General features: G+C 41.6%; 1 protein-coding gene across 2 annotated transcripts in view; it reads left to right on the top strand.

Moving 5' to 3' along the window:
- Nucleotides 1–1,785: 1,785 nt before the first annotated feature.
- LAMC2 (laminin subunit gamma 2) overlaps nucleotides 1,786–26,011 on the top strand; it is a 65,691-nt gene continuing 41,465 nt past the window's right edge. The window contains exons 1-3 of one of the 2 annotated variants that reach the window (XM_054443470.2): nucleotides 1,786–2,006; nucleotides 6,482–6,660; nucleotides 8,682–8,903. In XM_054443470.2, the coding sequence (XP_054299445.1) occupies nucleotides 8,825–8,903 (79 nt within the window). In that variant the 5' untranslated portion in view covers nucleotides 1,786–2,006; nucleotides 6,482–6,660; nucleotides 8,682–8,824. The remainder of the gene's footprint in view (nucleotides 2,007–6,481; nucleotides 6,661–8,681; nucleotides 8,904–26,011) is intronic. The other variant, XM_063648281.1, reaches the window with a different exon arrangement.

Below are 26,011 nucleotides of genomic sequence, written 5' to 3'. Positions count from 1 at the left end.
TAAAAATACAAAAAATTACCTGGGCACACACGCCTGTAGTCTCAGCTACTCGGGAGGCTGAGGCAGAAGAATCACTTGAACCCGGGAGGCGGAGGTTACAGTAAGCCGAGATCACGCCACTGCACTCCAGCCTAGGTGACAGAGCAAGACTCCAACTCAAAAAAAAAAAAAAAAGATAATATAGAGTGCAAGATTAAAACCTAAAAACCAAATCAACTGGCCGGGCGCGGTGGCTCATGCCTGTAATCCCAGCACTTTGGGAGGCCGAGGCGGGCGCATCACCTGAGGTCAGGAGATCGAGACCACCCTGGCTAACATGGGGAAACTCCATCTCTACTAAAAGTACAAAACATTAGCCGGATGTGGTGGCGGGCACCTCTAGTCCCAGCTAAGCCAAGATCGCACCACTGCACTCCAGCCTGGGCAACAGAGCGAGACTCCGTCTCAAAAAAAAAAAAAAAAAAAAAAAAAAAAAAAACCCGAATCAACCAAAGCCCCCAAAATCTTTCTTAAAAGGAGATTTTCTACCTAGAGTTCAAGTAATACATGTCCATGTGTGTGTAGAATTTTTAGCATAAGTGTAATCCACTGTAAACCAAAAAGTATCTGAGACAAATCTCAATCAATTTAGAAGTTTAGAAGCCAAAGTTAAGGGCATCTTACACCTGGAAGACAGACCTATGCCTTTCTCCAAAAATGATTTTGAGAACTTCAATATTTAAAGGGGAAAGGGCGGATATTAGGAAAAAAGGAAGGAATGTTTTGAAGGTGTGTATAGATAAGAGGCAAACGGCTGCATTCTTTTGAGTCTTCGATTAGCCATTCACATGTAAGGGTGGGTAAAGGAATAGTCACTTATGTATTCCTTTAGCTCAGTGAATCAGCATTTTTACATAAGATAAAATACAGGGCAGAGGAAGTGATCAGATATACATTTATCTCAGGTGAGTAGAGGGATGACTTTAAGTTCTGTGCTTTGTCCCGTACCCATAAAGATAAGCTATCAGTTTACCTTGTCAGGGTGAAATTCAACAGAACTTGATCTTGGGGCCCACAAGGAATTTCCTAGTGGGCAAATTGTGAGAGAGGTATGTAGCTTTTTTATCTTTGTAACTATTTTATTTAGAAACAAAATGGGAGGCAGGTTTGTGTAATGCAGTTCCCAGCTTGACTCTCCCCTTTGGCTTAGTGATTTGGGGATCCCATGATTTATTTTCCTTTCACACCACTTTATGTTTACCTGAGGCACATAGATGTATTCAATTCCATATAAACAATTCTGTTGCAAAACCACGTAGCCATATCCTGCTTAAGCTGAAATTTTCGAAGTAAATTATAAGGGTTGTATTAATAGAGGACCCTGAGAAAAGAAAATAGCAAAGGCATTAGTTAATTTGATAAAGCAATGACGATTAAACCTTGTTTTACTTTGTATTCATACAATAAAAAACAGACAACTGAAATAGTTGTCCAAATAATTCAGGCCTAAAATAAATTCACCTAAAATAGCCAGGTGGTTGAGGCAAATGTGTCATTTTCATTTAAGTTGTCTGAATCACTGAATTAATTTTCCTACTTAATCTAAATAAGCATATTGAGACTATGAGAAATTTTTAGGTCAGTGAGGAAGGTCTCTAGATTTTTCTGTGATTATTTGTAGCTCTCTCCATCATTGGAGCACAGTGGAATAACCAATCTGCGAGTTTCCTGCAAAAGAACCACCCAGGAATGTTTGGGGATTTCTGTGTAACCCAGCCCTAGAAAAGCTGAGTTTGGAGATATAGCTACTAAATTCTTGAGCTCTTGCACAAGCTCAGACTATTACCACTATGCCGAAAATAACTTCCAATTGTTCTAAGGCGTTCAAGAATTGAATTACTTAATAACGTACTCTTATATCTGGATTAAGGTATCAGACCAACAGAAAACCATGCAAGACCTGATTGGATGACATAAAAGGATGTTGCATAAGAATCGAAGTCGTCATATGCTGAAGAATAACAAAGGTAATGTGACAAGGAAAATGCACCCCTAATAGCCAAACCTTGTTTATTGCTTACCTGCTGCAGAGGGGTGACTATAGAACATACAGTGTATGTTATAAGGAACAGGCATGTCATATTTTATGAAAGATCCAATTCAATTTTGTTTTTTAAATTATAGAGGGTATTTGTTCAGTGAGTGGCTTAATTTGTTTTTGTATTGTAGTTGAATAATAATACTAGAGAGAGGAATCGGTGTGGATTTTTGTGGGAGCCTGGGCAACCTCAAAATGAGAATAATAATAACACCTGCTTCATGGGATGGTGGTGAACAGTGAACTCCATAATCCCTATACTGAGCTGGGCGTATGCAGAATATTCACTACAGTTTGGCTGTTAGTATTGTAATTGTCAAGATTATTATCAGACATTGAAAATATACCCAAAGTTTCCCATTTGAAGGCAGAGGACAGGTTTCTAAATGCTATAGAGTTTTTCAGACTTTGTAATTTAAATTATTAAAGGTCGAAAAATTCAGATTTAAATTTAAAAATACATTTAGAAACATTGTTTCCTGAATTCATTTCTTCCTTACAAAGGCAAAGGTAGGATCTCTGATCTAAGGGTAGTCAACTCTCATTTCTAGCTTATCTTGTCAAGTCTGCATGTGATACAGCCCTGGCCCCCATCACTGCAATGGAGAAAAGAATTTTCACTGCAGTGGTCTCCTTTGCCTCTCTCATTCAAATCTGAATATCTATGGTCCAAGCATAAGCATGGTTGAGGAACCATGGGCAATGTTTCATCTACTAATTAACATTTCACAGATGCACGGATGACCAAATTTCAGTTTAAGGGAACACAACAACTGACACAACCTTGAAATCTACTAAATGTCCCTCTCTCAGAATCTTTTGTCCTCTGTTTTGTTTTGATTTTTTTGTGTGTTTATTTTGCTTTCCCTCAGCTTATGCCCCTCTTCTCTGTGCTCCTTCCCAATTTTTTTTTTTTTTTTTTTTTTTTTCTGAGATGGAGTCTCGCTCTTTCACCCAGGTTGGAGTGTAGTGGCGTGATCTCAGCTCACTGCAACCTCTGCCTCCCAGGTTCAAGCGATTCTCCTGCCTTAGCCAGGTAGCTGGGACTACAGGCGCATGCCACCACGCCTGGGTAATTTATTTTTTATTTTTTTATTTTTAGTAGAGACAGAGTTTCATTGTGTTGGCCAGGCTGGTCTCGAACTCCTGATCTCAACTGATCCACCAGCCTCGGCCTCCCAAAGTGCTGAGATTACAAGTGTGAGCTACCACATCCGGCCTCATTTTTTTGTATTGTTTAACTATTAATTGATTTGAATATTTCTGTCTATAATAGCTACACCAAAAAAGATGCAAACGAAGTTCTTCTTCGTGTGTTGATTTCCCACCACATCTCTGGCCCAGGTGTACCACCAGCAAACCACAGAAAAAGGATCATGTCCCTTTAATAAATAAACGGCATTACTTCAGTTCTGGTCTGGCCTCTACCGCTCCCTGAAAACTAGCTGTGGGCACACCACATGTTTCTGCATAAAATGGAAGCTTGCCACTTCAGCCAGGGTTTTGCTTCAGAGAACATTGTTTTCTGGAGTCCGGCCAGCCTCAGAGAATTTACCCAGATGATCCAGGAAACACTGAACCATTTCCATTTATGGACATTTTCCTTTACCAATTAAGAACAAAGGAGAGTTAAAAAAAATTTTTTTTTCCTGATTGCTATATTTTACACTTAAAATTGTAATGTGAATGCTGACATAATTAGAACTATCTGGGGAGATTTTTTAAAGGGCAGGGAACTGGGACCAACAGCCCTGTCCATTGCTGGCATGTTAACAGCCAGTACTTCAGTTTTTATCATAAGTGAGTTTGAAAGCAGATGACATACCAGACATTCCTTCTGAAAGTAAACTAAGGTAATGATGGAACTCAAGGGAAAAATCAACATGTTACTTATAATTCTATTTGGGGGGTTGGGTGGAGAGATGACCATTCTGTGAAATGATTTATACAGCACTGTAGAAAGAAGTTCCCTGGGTGATGACTGTGAGCTGCAAAAGCAACAATGAACAAAGGGGACTTCCAGGGCCTCAGCCTTCCTGGACACACCCGGTGGGAATGCCCCAGTCCTTTTCCGCTCTGTGGTTGGAGAACTTCTACGTAGAGCATTATCCTTACCAACACCAGGAGTTACACTCTAAATGGACAAATTTGGGGAGGATCAGATGAAAATTCAAGCGCTCACTTTCTAGAACAAAAGTCTGAAATGGGTTTAAAATTCATGCTCCTATGCAAACATTTCAAAAAGCATCTTTTACTTTTTGTAAATTGCCAAAACAGACAGATTTCCAGAAGAGGGGTCCTTCTGCAATGCTTGGGTGGTGTCTCTGCCCAAAGGTCTGAGCTGGCCACTTAGTGCTGATCCAAACCAGCAGAGATGGTTTTGTCAGGCCTGGTTTTGTCACACAACTTATGCAAACACTGGTATGTTTCCAGTGGTTGCTTTGAGTTTGCACATTTGAATTAAAATATCTGAATTATGAAATTTTTTTTTGAGATTTTATCTTTTTTATATCAGTTTATTGAGATATTTTGTATACAATCCAATTTTAAGTGTACAATCAAGGTGTTTTTTTGTTTTTTTGTTTTTTTTTTGAGACAGAATCTCGCTCTGTCGCCCAGGCTGGAGTGCAGTGGCACGATCAATCTCGGCTCACTGCAAGTTCTGCCTCCTGGGTTCACGGCATTCTCCTGCCTCAGCCTCCCTAGTAGCTGGGACTACAGGCGCCTGCCACCATGGCCGGCTAATTTTTTTGTATTTTTTTTAGTAGAGACGGGGTTTCACCGTGTTAGCCAGGTTGGTCTCAATCTCCTGACCTCGTGATCCATGCGCCTCAGCCTCCCAAAGTGCTGGGATTAGAGGTGTGAGCCACGGCGCCTGGCCTTTTTTTTTTTTTTTTTTGAGATGGAGTAGCTCTCTCTGTCGCTCAGGCTAGAATGCAGTGGCATGATCTCGGCTCACTGCAACCTCCCGGATTCAAACGATTCTCCTGCCTCAGCCTCCCAAGTAGCAGAGATTACAGGTGTGCACTACCAGGCCTGGCTAATTTTTGTATTTTTAGTAGAGACGGGATTTTACCATGTTGGCCAGGCTGGTCTCAAACTCCTAACCTCAGGTGATCTGCTCGCCTCAGCCTCCAAAGTGCTGGATTACAGGCGTGAGCCACTGAGCCCCACCAGCAATTGATTACTTTTGACCACAATAATATTTTAGAATATTTCTTTCATCCTCCAGAAGTATCCTCATGGCCCACTGCAGTCAGTCCCTGTCCCTGGCAACCACTAATCTGCTTTCTTGCTTTGTAGTTTTACCTTTTCTAGAATTCCATTTAAATGGAATCACATAGTATCTGGGCTCTTGTGCCTGGCTTGTTTTAGCACAACGCTTTGAGATTCACCCATGCTGTGCATGTATCAGTAGTTTATTCCTTTTTATTACTGAGTAGTATTAAGTTGACTTTTGTCTGGATTTGAAAAAATATATATTTATTTGGGCCATATGGAAAAGCAAATAGATTTTTGTTTTTGCTTTTTTGAAAAGCCATGTGTTAATTAAAGATAATCCTAAGAATACATTTAAATCTTTACCTTTTCCTTGAAATGTAAGATCCTAACCTGTCTGAAAGTGAAGTTTTAAATTCACAATTTTTTTTTTTTTTTTTTTTTTCGAGACAGCGTCTTGCTCTGTTTCACAAATTTTGAAACAGGCTGGGCAGAGTGGCTCAGGCCTGTAATCCCAGCACTTTGGGAGGCCGAGGCGGGCGGATCGCTTGAGGTCAGGAGTCCAAGACCAGCCTGGCCAACATGGTGAAACCCCGTCTCTATTAAAAAACACAAAAATTAGCCACATATGGTGGCACCTGCCAGCAATCCCAGCTACTCAGAAGGCTTAGGCAGAAGAATCGCTTGAACCCAGGAGGTGGAGGTTGCAGTGAGCTGAGACTGTGCCACTGCACTTCAGCCTGGGTGACAGAGTGAGACTCTGTCTCAAAAAAAAAAAAAGAAACATTTAGTAAGAAAATCTGTATGTGAAGGAAATTTCCAGATATGCAGCAAAAATATGAAATAATTAATAGCATCCAAGTAAATATTGGTAATCTGGGCATGAACCTGGATTAGGCCAAGAGTTCCACAAAATTTTAAAATAATGATTCAATAATTAATTGGTAGATGGGTTGAAGCAAAAATTTCATCTTTCTCATACGGTATTTGTTAGTAATTTTAACAACAGAAAAATGATTAGTGCTCACTCAGTGATAATAATAATTTTTGAAACAATATTATTCTTATTATGGCTATATCTGTAGAGTACATATTATGTGCCTGGTGCTGTTCTGAGCCCTAGATAATTCATTAACTCTAATAACCCTACTAGATAAGTGTTTTATTATTGTCTCCATTTTATAGATTAAGAAACTAAGGATCACAGAAAGCAAAGTAACTGCTTGATGAATAGAAGCCAGGATTTGGCCCTGGAAACCTGCCTAAGCCTCAACTTTCGGCCACTAGAACACTCTTAACCTCAGTAATGCACTAGAGAAGAATTCTCAGATTGGTAAAAGGGGTCGATATTGTCCCTGAGCAAGGTAAGGGATGAGGCCAGAGCAGGGGTGTCAAGCCTGAGCCAGACAGTTGTTTGGATGTGTGGAGAAGCCCAGAATAAGGCAATGTGAAGAGGTGGGAACTGAGAAAAGTTGGGGAGTGCCTGCCTTAAGGCGTTTACATTTTAAAAATATGTTTTAAATCCTGCACTGTTCACATAAAAGAGGCTGCTGGTGGGTCTGGTGCCCAGGGGCCTGCTGCCCATTTGCTGTCCCTGGTCCAGACGACCTCTGGGAGTCCTTCCAGAACTAACATCTTGGGAAAAATTAGAAATATTTGTTCAGAGTCTTTTGTGACTTGAATTTATCGATGTAGGCCAATAGTCTACAATCTGGCTAGGTTATAATGGTCATTGATAAATAACCTTTGATTGCATGTTGAATTCATTCAGTATTGTGAATTTGTCTTTTTTTTTTTTATGGTACTTTTTAATCTGACCTAACAAAGAACTAATGGATTGTGGAGTCATATTGCCTGGTTTTGAACCTTGGCTTTGCAACTTACTAGCAGTGTGACTTTGAGCATGTTACCTGACATACCTGTGTTTCCTTGTCTGTAAAATGGGGAAATTAATAGTACACCTAATTCATAAAGTTGTTTTAAAGTTTAAAAGTTTAATGAGATAATGGATTTACAACAGCGACTGACAAATAGTAAGCATTACTTATGTATTTGTATTGCTATTATCACTGTTCCAAAATGATGCTAGATGAGAACATCAGCAAACAGCTATTTATTGGGGGCATTTGTAGGCCTCAATGTTGGGAAGAAGGGTTGGTTGTTTTGGACAGATTGTGTGTTTATAAAGCTCTAGCAATTTTTAAATCTCTAGCAGGAACCAAAGCCTTCTTGACAGCCACCTCTCTGAATTATTGTCACTAGCCTCCTTAGGAGAAGAGACAATATAGTTTATACCAAGATTTGCAGTTGTCTAGATATTACTCACTTCACCTAGCACAGTGGATAACATTCAAAGTTGGTCTCAACAAATATTTTCTCTAGTGCCCACGGAGAGTGGCTGAGAAATACACTCAAAGATGTAAAAGAGTTTGGTATCTAGATCCTCTTTCTTATTCATTTCAAGCCAATATTTATTAAGCACCAACTGCAAGCTAGATACTATACTAGTTAGGAATATAAAGTGGGCCAAGGGTGGTGTTTATGCCTATAATCCCAGCACTTTGGAGGCCAAGGCAGGAGGATTACTTGAGGCCAGGAATTCAAGGTCAGCCTGCCCAACACAGCAAGACCTCGTCTCTACAAAAAATTTAAAAATTAGCTGGGTGTGGTGGCATTTGCCTGTAGCCCTAGCTACTCAAGAGGCTGAGGTGGGAGGATTGCTTGAGCCCAGGGGTTGGAGGTTGCAGTACGCTATGATGGTGCCATTGAAAATAAAAACAAAAAACAACAAACAAACAAAAAACAAACAAAAAGAAAACGATACTCAGTCTTTATAGGGAGGTTGGCCAGTCAATAGGTTACTTTATGAGTTGCTAACCCTGGTGAGCAGGAAGTTACGTGGACCAGGAGAGAAACCCTTGGTTCAGCCTGGAAAAAGGAGAGGTTGACCCTAAACTGGAGGGCGGAGAGGACCCTGTTGTGACTCTCTGACTGACTTGTCTTCCTTGATGTCCTTTAAGCCGGAGCTGATTCGGGCTGCTGCCTTATTTCTGAGTTAGCGCACTTAAGACTGGGCCTCCCAGTTTGAGGAAGGGGCGGGCTGCTATCTACCTCTGTGAATCTGCCCTGGACCACCCCGGGAGAGAAGGAGGGCTCCGGGGAATCTGCCACATTCCAGGCAAAGGCTCCTAGGCCGCAGCCTCTGTGCCACACCCTTGGCCCGGGCCAGGTGTGCGCCCGCCTCACTGCGAGGGGGAGCGGGCGGCTGCGGGGAGCGCTTTTCCAGCCCGGTGTGTGCTGTGTGTGTTTGTCTGCCTCTGGAGGGCTGGGTCCTCCTTATTCACAGGTGAGTCACACCCTGAAACACAGGCTCTCTTCCTGTCAGGACTGAGTCAGGTAGAAGAGTCGATAAAACCACCTGATCAAGGAAAAGGAAGGCACAGCGGAGCGCAGAGTGAGAACCACCAACCGAGGCGCCGGGCAGCGACCCCTGCAGCGGAGACAGAGACGTAGCGGCCCGGCCCCGCCATGCCTGCGCTCTGGCTGGGCTGCTGCCTCTGCTTCTCGCTCCTCCTGCCCGCATCCCGGGCCACCTCCAGGAGGGAAGGTGAGTCGGCTTCCACAAGGAAACCTCTCAGCCCTGGGCTGAGAATCTGCCTTTCTCTGCAGACCGTGATGGCTGAACGTACCTCCGAGGATTCCCACTTTGTCCAGAACCTTGTTAGAGCTCCCTTCTCCTCCCCTATCTGGGGCTTCTCCAGAGACGGATTTTAAATGAGACTAATACATAAAGCTATCTGCTTTTTAAAAATAGGAAGCCAATAAGCTGTGCCAAAAGAGGATCTTCCTTACCTTAAAAATGTTCCTTCTTGATTTCTTTTTTCGACCAAGGGGCCGCTATTTAATCAATAATGTGTTGTTATATACGTTCTTTCCCCCGCGTGTGCTTTTATTGAAAGGTTTTGGTGGCAATGATTCCCGTGACTGTGAACACCACAAAGATTGCAAAGGAACCTCTTCAATAATCCTGTAATTCATGTTTCAACTTTCGGATGGAAAAATGAGCCTTAAGAGTATTAGCAATACCCTTAACTTTTGCATCACGTTACTTTTCATAGTATTTTCATGTAATATTCATTCAACAGGCACTTATTGGGCACCTGTGTCATATATCATTTGATCTTATCTAGGGCACCTAGTTGGCTGTCATGTGTTAGACGTTAAGTTCATGTAAACAAAACTTTGTGAGAACCTAGCAACTCTTAACTGTAAGCATGTGTCAGCTATGGCAACATTTTATGGGTGTTTTCCTTGTCACTTAGTTCTATGGATATATGCCTGTATAATTGCCCTGATGTTTTATGTTTATATTGTCTCCTGCATCTGATGGCGTTTCAATCATTCTTTCAATAGGTCCAAGGCCAAGAGCCATTTCCATACATGTGTATGCATGAACATGAGATAATGCTCACATGCACATGGAATTGTATAAGCCATTCCCAATATTGTTGTGCACTCCGGGTGATGCTGGCCTGAATTGGATTTGAGTGGCATGAATAATGTTTGAGTGTGTGTTTGAATGCAATGCTACAGTCCTTCTTGTCTAAAATAGTCTTGGAATTAATTTCCAACCTATCATCTCTGACTACCATTTTCAAAACCATGTATGATTGCCACCAAAAAAAAAAAAGGTGGAGATAACTATGTGAAATAATGAATATATTAATTTGCCTGACTAGAATACTATTTTACTGTGCATATCGAAACATCATGTTGTATATCTTAAATATATATAGTTTTAAAAAGTGATAAATAAAAGGTTCTGAAAATGGTCATGAAGGGTATGTTCTCTTAGGGCTGGGATAAGAAGTCTCAGCCTAATGGAAGACATCCCCAAAGTAAAAATAGTCTCTGAATATTAGAACTTAAAGGGACTGCTTATGGATCAACTACTTGGAATCTCTTGATTTGAAAAATGAGAAAATGAAAATGTGTCTCTCAAGGCCACACAGGCAGAGATGAAACTGGCTCTTGATCCAGGGGCTCTTAGGCTGGAGCTTTTTGAGCCACATTATAAAAGTAATAAACGAATAAGATACATATTCATACATGATAAGTAATCATTTAAGCAATTTTCTTGTTGGCTATAGTTGAGTACATATGTGTGTGTTAGCATTAGGGAACAAAATAAACATGTAGGATGCTTTCAATGCTATTTTAATAAAATCAGGCTTAAGAGGACAGAGCTAGGACTCTCACTTCTTAAAGACATACCAGCTTCTGAGCATCCATCTACCCCGAGAAGTCAGAAATACCACTGAGGTTCATTTCCACTATCCCCTTCCTTGGAGGCAGACTAAGGTTTTATTCTCCCTCCTCATTTTGGGATTCAATGGGAATGTGAAGTTTGTTGCCAGGGTAGAACACACATGCTTTTTCATTCATGGGATGCTGGGATGTGCTAGAAGTTGGACTGAAAATATGGTACCTGCCATGTCTCAAAGTGACCGTGTCTGAGTGTCCTGTGGGCTGCACATATGAGAACCTGAAGCAGTGATGTTGCTTCCTGGTTGTTTCCTTGCAGTAGAAATTATGGCAATAGATGAAATCGGCAAGACTTCAGGGTTGGGCTCAGCTAAAGCACAGGCTTTAGAGTCAGCCTGACCTGGCTTTACATTTTGGTTCATTCACTTACTAGTTCCTTATTAGTAACACTTGGTGTCTGCTTCTTCGTTGTTAAGTGGAGGCAATAGTACTTCAACCTTGTAGAGTTTTTGAAAGGATGAACAATTACTGTAAAGTGCCTTAAAATGCCTGGAACCACATTTCTTTAAAAAGTCCAAAGCCAACAGTACAGTGTAGTGAATTCATTTGCCCAGAGATCAGAAAGACCAAGGCTCCCCTTCAGGATAGGATTGCTCGGTATGAGATAAAGTGGCATGTGGCCCCAATAGTCTGGATCTTAGTTCACAGCAGGAGGTATGACTGGAGGAGGATTGAGAAAGAGATAAGAAAGAGACTAGAAACGTAGCCACCAATATGCTTGTGAAGGGCTTTATGTGCCAGGCTGTTCAGTAGGATGGTGCCCTGTAGGCAAAGAAGAGCTGTGAATGATTTGTAAGCAGGAATTAGTGTGACTGGATTCATATTTTAGAAAGGTCACTCACTCAAGGGCTTAGAGAATGAAGTGGAGCTAGGGAAGCCAGATAAATGATGATTACCGTAATTCAAATGAGAGATGATGAAGGCTTTCATCATGGTAATGAAAGCAAAGAGGAAACAGATTACAGGGACATTTAGGAGGTGAAATCTAAAGAATCTGGTGATCCAATAAGTCTGTGTGTTAGGGATATGAGTATAGGAAAGTTGAGAGAAATAAGGAGGAGTCCAAGATGGATCCAAGGCTTTAGGTTTGTACATGGTTAGACAGTGATGCCATTAAAGGATGAGGACTATAAAAGAAGGATCAGTCTGGGCACAGTGACTCATGCCTATAATCCCAGCACTTTGGGAGGCTGAGGTGGGTGGATCACTTGAGCCCAAGAGTTCAAGACCAGCCTGGGCAACATGGAGAAACCCCACCTCTAGGAGGCTAAGGCAGGAGGATCACTTGAGCCTGTGAGGGCGAGGCTACAGTGAGCTGAGATTGCACCACTGCACTCCAGCCTGGGTGACAAAGCGAGACCCTCTCTTTTTATTTTAGTTCAGAAGGGAAATTTGAGATATAAATTTGGGGGCCCATAGGTAGAAAGCAAAGCCTTGACCACAGACGAGATTGCCTAGGACATGGAGATAAAAGAAACCTCAGCACTTAAAAAAGAGATAGAGGAATGATGGAGCAGAATCAGGAGGAATGAGCACTGAGGATAGAGGAAAATCAAGGAAGAAGAGGGTTTTGTTAGTCAAAGGAAGACTGTCAGCAACATGGCAGTAATAACTGGTGTTCAGATATCCAAATGTGTATATACAAAGAATGAGGACTATCACTGCTGGATTTAGCCGTCAGGTGAGTTTTGAAGCAATTGTTCTTCTAGAACGGTGAATTCAGAATCCACGATTATCATGGATTACTAATTTGGTTTTTCCCATGCCCCGATGCTAGAAAAAAGATGCTGTGGATAGTAGGAAGGATCCTTGGAAATGTTTATGCTCCTTCGTAGATTCTGTTATTTAAATCATTGAAGTGGTATAGCATCATACATAAAAGTGCAGGCTCTGGAGTAAGACTGCCTGGGTTCAAATCCCAGCCCTATCATGTACCATTGTGGCACATTTATATTTTGGGACTTGGGTAAGCTATCTCACCTGTTACTTAGCTCCCACATCTCAGAATAAGGATGATAAATCGATATGACCATTACACAAAAAGCACTTTGCACATTGCCTGGTAAGCACTTAATACATGTTAATAGATTACTGTTATTGTTACAACTAACTGCCCTGCCAGTACTGAATTTGGTATATTGCCTTCTGTGTTTTAAGTGGTAACATTTTTGAAGGGCCTCCTTTTTACTCTCCTTTCATCAGCCCAAGAAAGGTGCTGAGGAGCCTTTCTGCTCAAGCAGAAACGAGCCCAAGTTTTACCCAACAAAACAGGAACCCAAAGCAGGTTGCAGTTTCAAGAGTGGATCTCGTATTATTACTTCTCCTTGCCTTTTTCATCCACCAGACCTCATCACACACAGATTCAGCAAATCTGTTGCTTCTCAAAACATGCTCAAATATAAGATGACCCTACAAAGATCATCTCTCATTTCCCAGTGGGAAGAACTTCCCCCACATTCAAAGAAAGGATTTGGACAACTTGATTATGAGAACATTTAGCAATACAGATGTAGTAGTCAAATGTCTCTTCATGTTTAATTTAGTAAATTAGTTACACAGATATATTGAAAGTCACATAATTGATGAAATATTATACTTAGAAGTATTGATTTGTTCACTCACATTTTATGAAGTAATTATATTCAAATTATATTCAGTTATATTCATCTCACCAGATGACTTGAGATATAGTACTGTTTGAATCTGTTTTTGATGTGGTCACTGGAAAGTACATCATTTTCAAAACATTTAAAAGATAGACAAATTATCCCTTAGTGTATATTGTGATCTTCACAGCATAATCACTCTGAAAGGCTTATATGCAACACCTTTCAGCACTCACAACTATGAAGAAATGCACCATTATGAGAATCGTTTAGATAGCTGGGCCCCTTTCTTACTGATAAGTCTCCAATACATTGATCGAGGTCATTTTAGCTTAATGTATCTTCCCCAAACAATATTTTTACAATAAAGTAATTGAGAAAGTACCCTATAATATGCAAGTTTTTGAAAGGACTTAAGTATGATCTTTTTTTTTCCTGAGGGATAATTTTGGAAAAATTAAAACCTCTACCTTATATTCAAGCACGTACAGAGATATAGAATTGAGTTGGAGGTGGGCTGGAAATTCCCATGTGGGCTTAAATTCTGGGTACTCTAAACTGGGGGCAGCCACTGGTTCAGCCTCACTGGCCCAAGAAGCTGAGAAAGATTGTTGATTTGTGATTAGTGTTTATGGGAAAGTCAGGGCATAAAGTTAAGGTGTTGAGAGAATCCTGGGAATATCTTTCCCATTTAACCCATTTCAGTTCTTAATGGTTCAAACTTACTGACTTTTTTTTTTTTTTTTTCTGTCCTGGAGAAATTTCTAAGGGCAAGACTTGAATCATCTATTAGAGATCAGTGTAGAGGGCTGGGTGCAGTGGCTCATGCCTTTAATCCCAGCACTGTGGGAGGCCGAGGCGGGTGGATTACCTGAGGTCCAGAGTTCAAGACCAGCTTGGTCAACATTGTGAAGCCCTGTCTCTACTAAAACATACAAAAATTACCTGGGCATGGTGGAACGTGCCTATAATCCCAGCTACTCACGAGGCTGTGGCAGGGGGACTGCTTGAACCTGGGAGGCAGAGATTGCAGTGACCCAAGATCATGCCACTGCACTCCAGCCTGGGCGACAGAATGAGATTCCATATCAAAAAAAAAAAAAAAAGAGAGAGAGAGATCAGTGTAGAAATAGGTGTTCCATAGATTCTAGAATACGCTCATTTAGTCAGAAATTAAACCTAGTAGGTGACTGAATCATTACTGGGCTATGTTTTAATATAATCCCCAGATAGATGATGTAATGTTTGAATCATGTCCAAAGCCAAAGGCTAAGTCTTTTCTGTCTGTGGGTGACTGTATGTCTGCGTATGTAATTCCGCAACAAGCATCTGCTTCTTTATGTCACAACCGTGGAAACAGAAGAGAATGGTTCTTCCTCCAGCATTGATCTATGGAATAACCTGAGTCTTTCCCTTCTGTCATATCAGGTGAGGGGTGGAGATCAATTGGCCAAAGGTATACGGATCCTGCACTTATTCAGGGCTTATATTTACAGAATTCTAACTGTGTCTTTTTATTTATTGTGGGGATATGTATCTCCTCATTAGAAAAGAATCAAATTGCAGCCAAATCATTTCCCACAACTAACTTAAAACTTGGACAAATCATCCAAATGCTCAGCTGCACTGATGTGGGGCATTTCTTACAAAATATTTTATGTTTCACCATGTTTTTCTCTTATTACAGTATCGTAGAATTAAAATGAGAGTGGGCCTCAGGGGTTCTCTACAAAAGCCTCCCATTTTATACATGAGAAAAATGACACCCAGTGAGGTAAATTAACTGCCCAATTTCTTACTGTTGGTCATAGCAGAGCTGGGCTCCAGCATGTTTCATCCTTTCATAGATAGGAAAATTGAGGCACAGAAGAGTGACTGCCTTGACCAGGGCCAGATTTCAGTTGCTAGTTTAATGTTCTTTTTCTGAGATAACTCCTTGGCATATTTCTCATTTTTCTTTTTTTGAGATGGAGTCTTGCTCTGTCGCCCAGGCTGGAGTGCAGTGGCACGATCTTGGCTCACTGCAACCTCCGCCTCCCAGGTTCAAGCAATTCTCCTGTGTCAGCTTCCCAGGTAGCTGGGACTACAGGGGTGCACCACCACGCTGGACTAATTTTTGTATTTTTAGTAGAGATGGGGTTTCACTGTGTTAGCCAGGATGGTCTCAGATCTCCTGACCTCGTGATCTGTGCGCCTCAGCCTCCCAAAGTGCTGGGATTACAGGCATGAGCCACTGTGCCTGGCCTGAATTTTCGTTTAAAGTAATTTTCAAGCTTGATGGAATCTTTATCTACTGTTGACATACCACCTGTATTTCTAATGGAGACATCTATCTCGTCTTTTCAGAAGTCTCCATTTGTGTATATGATTCAATATATTGGCCTTTCCTTTAAAAATATCAGAGAACAACAGGTTAAAACTAAGCACAGCTCTAGTTTGTGGGGCATTAACAAGAGAACAGATTTCAAATTACCAAGTTTTCTCTTCTTTTTGTTCCACTCTGTTGTCAGGTTATCATGCAGCTTGGAATTGACCAAGTGGCTCAGTTTAGGATCGTTGATAGTACTGTGATAAGACTTTCTCTTTTAGCAATCATTGTTCTTTAATGACTGTTGACATTTGCATCTGTATATACGTAGTCATGTCCAGAGATTATTTCTGTCTCCCTGCTACAGACCCTTGTAAGTTTTGGAGTCTTTCAGAAAGAGGTCAGTTTCATGGCCAGAATGTTGACCACGTAAGCTTTATACATACTTACTGCTGTTCAAATCATGGCCCATTTTGCTCTTGGTAAAAGGATACTTTTTGGTAGGGGATTCCTAGTGTTTAAAAATCATTTTTCATCCCAAATAGCCTGGCCTACTTTGGGAAGGCAGTGGATCCAACAGTAATCTGAAGCTGCTGCTCTTGCCCTATCCAGGCAGTTGTACCATGGTAGGAGGGGATCTTCACATTCTGAGATCTGCAGGGAGCAGGGGAGAGGCCACAGTGGACCTGGCATAGGAAGTAGTAGTGGAGAAACAGCATATTTGTTTGACTGAGATGCAAGATACTCCCTGATGCAGTCTTCATGGTCCAGTCTCTTCTCAAAATGTTTGTTACTTCTCTTTATGGATGTATAAAGGTAGTTTGGCTCATAAGAGCTCATTTAATTCATTCTTCTGACTTTAGGCAATATAGTGTTTTTGTTTTTGAGATGGAGTCTCCCTCTGTCACCCAGGCTGGAGTGCTGTGGTGCAATCTTGGCTCCTGGGTTCAAGCGCTTCTCCCAGATCAGCCTCCTGAGTAGCTGGGATTACAGGCGCATGCCACCAGGCCCACCTAATTTTTATATTTTTAGTAGAGATGGAGTTTTGCCATGCTGGCCAGCCTGGTCTCGAACTCTTGATGTCACGTGATCTGCCCACCTTGGCCTCCCAAAGTGCTGGAATTACAGATGTGAGCCACCATACCCAGCCAGCAATACAGTTTTAATTCATCTTTTTTCTGGAAAAAAAAAAAAATCTGTAAGGAAGATACTATAAATGCACTCCATGCATATTTTCCCAACATTGCAAATGCACATGAATTACCATTGTTCTTTTGTGAAGACTAAGAACTGTATAATGGTATGTAAGCCCACACACATACCTAAATGCTTGTATGTTTGTGAAGGGATGTAGTGATAGCAAAAAATCTGTGCCTAATCTCCTTGTACAAAAAAAGTATTGTTACAAAAGCAGTAAGGATTTAAAAAGGAAGATTTATTGGTTTTTTTTTAAGGAATCAATGAAACATAAATTTAAATAATTCAAAAATCATGGTTTATACTTCAATTATCTCCAAAAGGCATTTTAGTACAAATTAGAATCCCCTTTTTAACTTCTCTTTATTCAGACACATCATAGAAGGTTTCTTTCCTTTTGGTCCTCTTTGCTTCAAGTATTTACCTCTGGCGTCCCTGGAATCTCTGATTCCCTTTATTTCAACTGCTTCTTAGAGGGGCATAGGATACCTTTTTCTAGGCCATGCAAGAAATGTCCAGAGAACACTATGCTCTTTGAGTAACAGTTAAATATCCTTTCTATGCTGGAATGCTTTTCTTTGTAGGTAACTTCACAGAAATGTATAACCCTTTCTTTCTGTGGTCAGAAGAGTGTGGAGTTCCATGCAGGTGGTTGCTGTCATACAGAATCTTACCACAATCACTTCCTGAGTCTATGCTGCAGCTGACAGCAGCTGTCTTGTGGTAGAGCCTTTGACAGCGTCAGCTATAACTCTAATGTCCTCACTTTGCCTTCCCTTTCACCTGTGAGCTTACTCAGACTGAACCCTCAGTTCTACCTTTACCCTCCACTCCTTCGCTAATCAGACAAAACTTGGTGTCCCCAGTTTCCCTGTTCACTGGGACTTTCTTCCCCCTCCTCATTGTCTGCCTGGGCGCTGGTGTCCCAGTGGAGTGTAAGGGGAAGACATCGCCAGGTGTGAACTCCTGATGGAGTCCTCACCAGGCTGAGTCATCTACAGTTCACACAGGTACATTCCCAAGTCTAGCTTGTGATATAATGTGCTATGAACTCTCGGTGAAACAGGTGTCTCCTCTGAAGTCATAATCATTCAAAACGAAATGGCAGTGATCTGAGTTTCACTGACTCTTGATGACTTTGGACTATTCAGAGTTGAAAAGACTGACCCATACTTTATGATTCAAAATTGCCTGTGAGATTAGAGAACTGAGCTCTGTCATTCCTCTCATCCTAGCGCTTCCTGCTGCAGCCTTACTCACATTGCTTGGACATTTAAATGTCAACTGGTGCCGTGCCCTTTATTTAAATGAAACAAATGGATCAGGCAGGATATGGTATCAGTTTTCTGGCTGTGGTGGCTTAAAATGTGGCTATGAAAAATTTGCGAAAGAAGACTAAATTCAGCTAAAAGCCTTAGTGAGAGAAGTACCATTTCAGTTTTCTTATTCTAATTAGGGAACATATTGTGACATTCTTTAAGAAGATAAAACTGGAAGCAGATATTCACACATTAAACAATAAAGTTCAAGGCCAGTTTAAATGATGAAGTATTCAGATTTTGTTTTAAAATATCTGCTTAAGCCGAGAAACATATTAAAACTTGGAAAGAAAAATTCCATGTAGGAGGTTTTAAAACTAGAAAAATCCTTATAAGCATTTTCATCATCACATGTAAGTATAATATAATAAAAACATTCATCTTTTCAACTTGAATATCTCAGACTTGAAGGCACAGATTTTTGCAAAGAGGATCATAGCTTCTGATGCCTTTGATATCAAACTGATAAATGACAGGTGGTATCTTGCTTTAGATTGCATATATAATATGCAATTTGAATATTTGTCATAATTATTTATTTTTGATAAAAATGATTTTTTTTTTTTTGAGATGGAGTTTCACTCTTGTTGCCCAGGCTGGAGTGCAATGGCATGATCTCGGCTCACTGCAACCTCCGCCTCCTGGGTTCAAGTGATTCTCCTGCCTTAGCCTCCCAAGTAGCTGGGATTATAGGTGTGTCACCATGCCCAGCTAATTTTGTATTTTTAGTAGAGACAGGGTTTCACCATGTTGGTAAGGCTGGTCTCAAACTCCTGATCTCAAGTGATTCACCTGCCTCGGCCTCCCAAAGTGGTGGGATTACAGGCATGATGAGCCACTGTGCCTGGCTGATAAAAATTTTTAAAATACATTAGGATAAATTTCTATTTAAAGGACACTTTCAATAATTGCTTTTGTACTGAGAACAACCTTTGCTAGATTTTTAAAAGTGAGTATATGCAACTGAAACTTTATTCACCATCTTCAATATAGCTTTTTACATTTGGACTTCCCATTGAAAGACCTCATTATAGGTGACTTCATGGAGGCAACTGTTGCTATCTTTGAACATAAAAGAGTTGTCAGTTTACATGAGAGCAGTCTTTTGACTCAGAGGAAGGGAATGGTATCCAACAAGGTATATTAAGATTTAGTTTTCAGCGTAACTTCTTTGAAAAAATGAAATAGGAGACTAGTTGAGATTGTCAGCCCCAACTTGTCTCTGCCCACCATGATGGTTTTCTTTTATAAAGCAAGAATTTTAAGAAGCAGAGGAAATGAAGACATAAAATGAAGTGTATGTGAATGAATGGAAGAGAGATGAAGATGTCCCAGTGGTGAGCGTTATATGAAATTAGGCTGGAAAAATAGGTAGGATAAGACCATGATAGTCCTTGTAGGCAATATTGAGGAATTCTGGTGCTTAACTTCAAAGGAAAGGAAAGAAATTACAGAATATTAAGCAGAGAAGTCATGATACAATTTGTATTTTGGAAAGATTTTCTGATTGCTGAGTGGAGGGAAGCAAAAGAAGTTGCAGGGAATTCAGCTAGGAAGTGATGGCAGGCAAGAGATGATTGAGGTTTGGTCTAGATATGGCCATAGTGGAGATGGACTTGAATGGATTTGAGATATTTAGTGGGTTATATCAACAAAATTCAGTGTTAAATAGGCAGGTGAGAAAGATGGAGAACCTGTAAGGATAGCTTCCAGCTTTCCGACTTGAAGACATGGCAATCGTAAGTTTGGTTTTAAACAGGTTTTGTGTAAAGAACTTTTGAGATAACCAGTTGGAAATGTAAAGTGAGCTGGGCGCAGTGACTCATGCCTGTAATCCCAACATTTTGGGACGGTGAGGTGGGCAAATCACTTGAGATCAGGAGTTCGAGACCAACCTGGCAAACAAGGTGAAACCCTGTCTCTACTAAAAATACAAAAAATTAGCCGGGCGTGCTGGCGGGCGCCTATAGTCCCAGCTACTTGGGAGGCTGAGGCAGGAGAATGGCGTGAACCTGGGAGGCAGAGCTTGCTGTGAGCCGAGATCGTGCCACTGCACTCCAGCCTGGGCGACAGAGCGAGACTCTGTCTCAAAAAAAAAAAAAAAATGTAAAAGTAATAAGTAAATAAGTAAATAAATAAAGTGGATGGCAGACATGAGGACCTGAAGTTGAGGATGAAGTTTGGGCCAAGGAAGTATCTTAGGATGTCAACAATTACGGTGGTTATTGAAGTCCTTGTCATGGATGAGATCACCCAAGGAGAGACTCAGATTGAGAAGTTGTGGAGATTAAGGAGCCCTGAGGAGCACCAACATTTAGAGTTGGGGTAAGGAGAGGAGCCAGCAAAGGCTTGAATAGGGAAGGTCAGAAGGCAGACAGACACCTGGCAGTATGACATCATAATATCCAAGGGAAGAGAGTTGCACAAAGGAAGGAGGGAAAAAGATTTGATGTCTCAGAAAGAGAAAGAGGGACACATGCAGGAAAGGAAACACAGGGCACATCCCTTTCCTCTAAATAAGAAAGATAATTGAGCATCATCTTTTTTTTTTTTTAATTGAGACAGAGTCTTGCTCTGTCGCCAGGCTGGAGTGCAGTTTCGTGATCTCGGCTTACTGCAACCTCCACCTCCTGCGTTCAAGCGATTCCTCTGCCTCAGCCTCCCCAGTAGCTGGGACTACAGGTGCCTGCCACCACACACGGCTAATTTTTTTGTGTACTTTAGTAGAGATAGGATTTCACCATGTTGGCCAGGATGGTCTCGACCTCCTGACCTCATGATCTGCCCACCTCGGCCTCCCAAAGTGCTGGGATTATAGGCATGAGCCACCGCGCTGGGCCGAGCATCATCTTTAAATGGTTCATAGCTGGACTAATTCACGGGAGATTACAGGTCACATCATATAAACTTGCTGCTGTTTCACTGAATCAGTTTTAGTGCACTAAGCAACCGAAATGGTAGCAAGAGCAACAAAGCACTACGTAATAGCAACCAGCACACACTGTCAGGTTTAAACATGATGCTCAAATTCCTAGCTCCTGACATCGTCCCACACAGCCGCCAAGTACACTACCTATCAAGGCTGCCTGAGCACTGCAAACTGATCTCATGCTCTGAGGCCTGCCTCATCCCCTTGCCCTCCTCCCACACAGCCCTAGGCTCGCTGCCCTTTGAGGTGGCAGGCAGAAAACATTGCAGCTCTGGGCTCATAGACCACAGATGGGTGGGCAGTCCTGGGGTGGAAATAGTTCATCTGGTATGAGCAGCAACCTGAAAGTCCCAGACCCTTAATCTCATTGAAAATCCCATGTTCCTCTCACAATTCTTTCTGTTCCCATCTCACCATGGATTTTTTTGCTTGGAACATTAGTTGTTTTACACTGAATGTCATATATGTAGACAATGGAAACTTTGTGTAATGTATTGGGGAAATTTGAAAGTAGGCTTCTGGACTTCAGGGAGATTTCTGTATGTTCAGGTTCTTGTTTGGCTTTTCTTTTTTTTTCTTTTTTTTTTTCTTTGAGACAGAGTCTCGCACTGTTGCCCAGGGTGGAGTGCAGTGGCACCATCTCGGCTCACTGCAACCTCTGCCTCCCACGTTCAAGCGATTCTTCTGCCTCAGCCTCCCAAGTAGCTGGGACTACAGGCACGTGCCACCACACCCAGCTAATTTTTGTATTTTTAGTAGAGATGGGGTTTCACTATGTTGGCCAGGATGGTCTTGATCTCTTAATCTCGTGATCCACCCACCTAAGCCTCCCAAAGTGCTGGGATTACAGACTTTTCTTAGAGTCAGACTGCCTATATTCCTTCCTTCCTTCCTTTCTCCTTCCTTCCTTGGTTCCTTCCTTCCTTCCTTCCTTCCTTCCTTCCTTCCTTCTTTCCTTCCTCCCTGCCTCCCTCCCTCCCTTTCTTCCTTCCTTCCCTCCCTCATTCCCTCCCTCTGTTCCTTTCTGTCTCCTTCTATCCATCATGCTGTCCACCATCTTTCCATCCATCCATCCATCCATCCATCCATCCATCCATCCATCCATCCATCCATCCAAGCACTGCATTAGGTACTGTGGGGGTATAAGGTGAGAAATGCTGTAGAAGAAATAAGTCATAGACATAAACAGTGATAACACAGGATAGAACGAGGCAAATGCTGAGAGAGGTGAGAATGAAGTGCTCTGGGCATTCACGGGAGAGAGAAACTGTCAGAGGGTATCGGCAAGGAAGTGCACAATCTGATTTACGCATCTAAAAAGAAAACTGGCTGTTACCTGGAAATAGATTTAGGGAGGGTGGAAGCAGGGAGTGCTCCTGATAAAGGAAATAGCAAGCCTAAAAGCCAGAGGTGGGAAAGGGTTAGTGCAGCCTAGATCTGCGCATTGGAGCCCAGTGAACTCTTGATGAGGTAAAGTTGGAAAGGTTGGCAGGGGCCACATCTGCTGAGTTTTGAAAGAAGTTTGGATTTTTAATTTTGTCATTACCGTTAAAGCACTAAAAAGCATGATGATTTCACAGATTATACAAAGATAGTGATTAGATCACCTTAGTGAAAAGCAGAGCATGTTTTTCAGTTTAGAACAATAGAAAGAGGGCCGGACGCAGTGGCTCAGGCCTGTAATCCCAGCACTTTGGGAGGCTGAGGCGGGCAAATCACCTGAGGTCAGGAGTTCAAGACCAGCCTGGCCAACAAGGCGAAACCCCATCTCTAATAAACATACAAAATCAGCTGGGCGTGGTGGTGGGTGCCTGTAATCCCAGCTACTCGATAGGCTGAGGCAGGAGAATCACTTGAACCTGGGAGGCGGAGGTTGCAGTGAGCCAAGATCGCGCCACTGCACTCCAGCCTGGGCGACAGAACGAGACTCTGTTTCAAAAAAAAAAGAACATTAGAAAGAGGACCTGCTTATAGACAAACAATCATATGTATGCCAAGTGATTGAAATTTCTCGTAATTGTATGTCTCAAAAGGGCACTATTTTTTATGGGAAATTTAAAATGAGATCCTGATGAACTGCTACTACTGATGATGATTATTCCAAGGCCTTGTCTTGAGAACAACCTGAGGAAATATTTTCTGTTTCCTTTTATTCTCCTAAGGCCACAGCTGGGAAACCGCCTTTGCCCCTTTGCTTCCTGTTCTAACCTGTTGGAGCTGCGTGTTTTAGTGAGGGGTGGGAGTGTTGTGAAGTGAGCCCGAGGGATCTTGCTTGCCTCACTCTATTGTTTAAGGAGGGCCTCCAGCTGCTTTGATCTGTGTCTCTGGGTGAGTGTGGGTGGTAGTGGGCGGTCCAGCCTATGTCTGGCTGCCTGGCGGTCTTCCCTAAGAAGCACCTTGAGGGTCAGCGACTGTGTGCTATTATAGTTATTATTATAATAAATGCTTCAGTGCCAGAGAAGTAGCATACAGCAGTCAGACGCAATTACCATCCACGCTTTACTAGACTTAAAGAAATCTGTGAAAATCTGACTCAAATGACTCCGTTTCAGATGGGTTTTTGTAGGACTTGAGGTAAACTTGCAGAGTCTCATTTCTTTGGCTGTGGAGAGAATGCTGGCTGGCAGAATCAAGGATTTGGAGGGAGCTGGAGTGAGGGCGCAGAAAGAGGAGAGGATGAAACCTTGAAGAGGTGTCCCTGGCTTTGTACAAATGAATAGTCAAAGGAATGATGGATGGGACCTAGAACCAGAGTTCAGTGAAAGATGGAGAAAAACCTGCCTGTTTTGTTTACTGACCTTAGAATGGCTTCAGATCTGTTCAGGGTTCGAGTCTGATTTTTTAAATTTTATTTTCTGATGATGTGCAATATCTTAATGCCAGATCTTGAACCCATACCTGGGCTCCAACATAGAAATCCTTGCATGAGCTCTAGAATACACCGAGCTTTTTCCCACCTTGGGCTTTTAGGCTTGCTCTTTCCTTTGTCACGGGCACTCCCTGCTTCCACCCTCCCTAACTCCATTTCCCCATAACAGCCAGTCTTCTTTTTAGATGCATACATCAGATCAGATCATGCACTGATTCCTGTTCAAGTAGGAAAACATGGATAATATGATACATGCTTTACACAGGCAAATATCTTTGGAAAAATAAAACACTAGTGACCCCCTTGGCTGGGTGCGGTGGCTCACGCCTGTAATCCCAACACTTTGGGAGGCTGAGGCACGTGGATCACTTGAGGTCAGGAGTTCACAGCCTGGCCAACAGGGTGAAACCTTGTCTCTGCTAGAAATATTAAAATATTCCATTGTATTTCAGAAGATTATAAAAGCTCTAAGGTGAATTTTGAAGGCTTCATCAGCATATCCATATTAAAAGGAGATGACAGAAGCCAAAATAAAAGAATTATGGGCTGACAGGACAACTGGATTAAAATAAGCATCAGTTTCATTAAAAATGGCTAATTTGAAGACAAATCTTTTGACTCCAGCTCTCTAGAGGATATAAGGTGACCTTGATGGACAGTGGAAGAAATCACAACATGGAACTCCTTGAATAAAAATTTATTGACTTTAAAAAAAATACTAAAATTAGCTGGGTATGGTGGCGCATGCCTGTAATCCTGGATGCTCGAGAAGCTGAGGCATGAGAATCGCTTGAACCTGGGAGGTGGAGGTTGCAATGAGCTGAGATCACACCACTGCACTTCATCCTGGGCAACAGAGTGAGACTGTCTCAAAAAAAGAAAAACAACAACAACAACAAAAAACACACACACAAAAATTGGCAACCTCCTTCTTTGAAATGTTACTGGCTCATAAAGTCTGAGTGTTCAAGCATGCAGTATAGCCTCCCTATTAGATGTGATGTTTATTAAATTAATAAAATAAATATACATCTCATTGACCAAGGATAAAAGAAGGAAGGGGGAAAGGGGGCTTAAATCAGCAAAACAAAATCTACTGATGAGATACTTCGGAAATAAAGATGATTTATCAGGAAAGAGTAAAAGAAAATCTGCAATAAAATGATATAGACAAGTAGTTTGATGTATTTGTTATGTAAACAATTCATAAGAAAAACATTGTGCCATAAGAAAAACATAGATAAATGGACAAAGATCATGAAGCAGACAATTATGAAAATAGAACTAAAACAGCAAACCGGCATATGGCACTTTCTACCCTCCTTCCCACCCATCTTACTACCTCCCAACTTCCTATGCCTTTCCACTGCTTTATATATTTCTCCTTAACAAATACCACTATCCTAATATTCTCTCTCGATATTACTTATTTATCTTGTTTATTTTCTTTTCCCCCAAATTGCACGTAAACTCCATGCGGGCTGGGACATCTGTTGGTTTTGTTTGCTACTGTATGCATCCCATTGCCTAGAACTCAGGGAAGGTCCAAGATAACCATCTATGGGTTTTTTAAAGTTCAACAGAACATTCAATCATTTGTTTGTTAAAAAAAAGACTAAATGCCTACCATGGACCAGGCACTGTGTGATATAATAGGGCTTCATTTTTCCTTTTTCAAAAGCGTGAGACGTGTTTTCTACCTGTTAGAACTGCAGAGTTGAGTGCAGAGATTTGCCCGTGGACACAGCTTTGTTTCAAAAGCATTTTTTTTTTTTAAATTTTGGCCAAAATTTTAAAACCAATAGATTTCATACACAAAGCCAGATTTCTGTCTTCCTTTAAAAGAAGAGTTGATGCTGACTACAACAGGCATGTGGCTACAATCGGCAGGGGGTGAAGTGCTGCTTCTTACGCCCTTTGGGCAGAATCCCCACCACTTCCTGTTGCCTTACTCTAAGCCTGACAGTGCCCTTTGGCAACCAGTAGTTGCCAAACCATGGTAGTAGCTGGGCAGGTATTGGTCACAGAGTAAAGACCACGTACAAGCCACATTACACCGTTTTATTAAGCCCAGTTGCAGGAATATTCTAGAATTTTAAATAGAAAAGTTGTTTCCTGCCCGCCCCCCCCCCCCGCCACCCCTAGTAGCGAGAGTAAATAAT

This window comes from Pongo pygmaeus, chromosome 1, assembly GCF_028885625.2.
Source record: "Pongo pygmaeus isolate AG05252 chromosome 1, NHGRI_mPonPyg2-v2.0_pri, whole genome shotgun sequence".
NCBI classification, from domain to species: domain Eukaryota; kingdom Metazoa; phylum Chordata; class Mammalia; order Primates; family Hominidae; genus Pongo; species Pongo pygmaeus.
The sequence above is the reverse complement of the archived record's forward strand: the minus strand, read 5'-3'. Positions and strand labels throughout refer to the sequence as shown.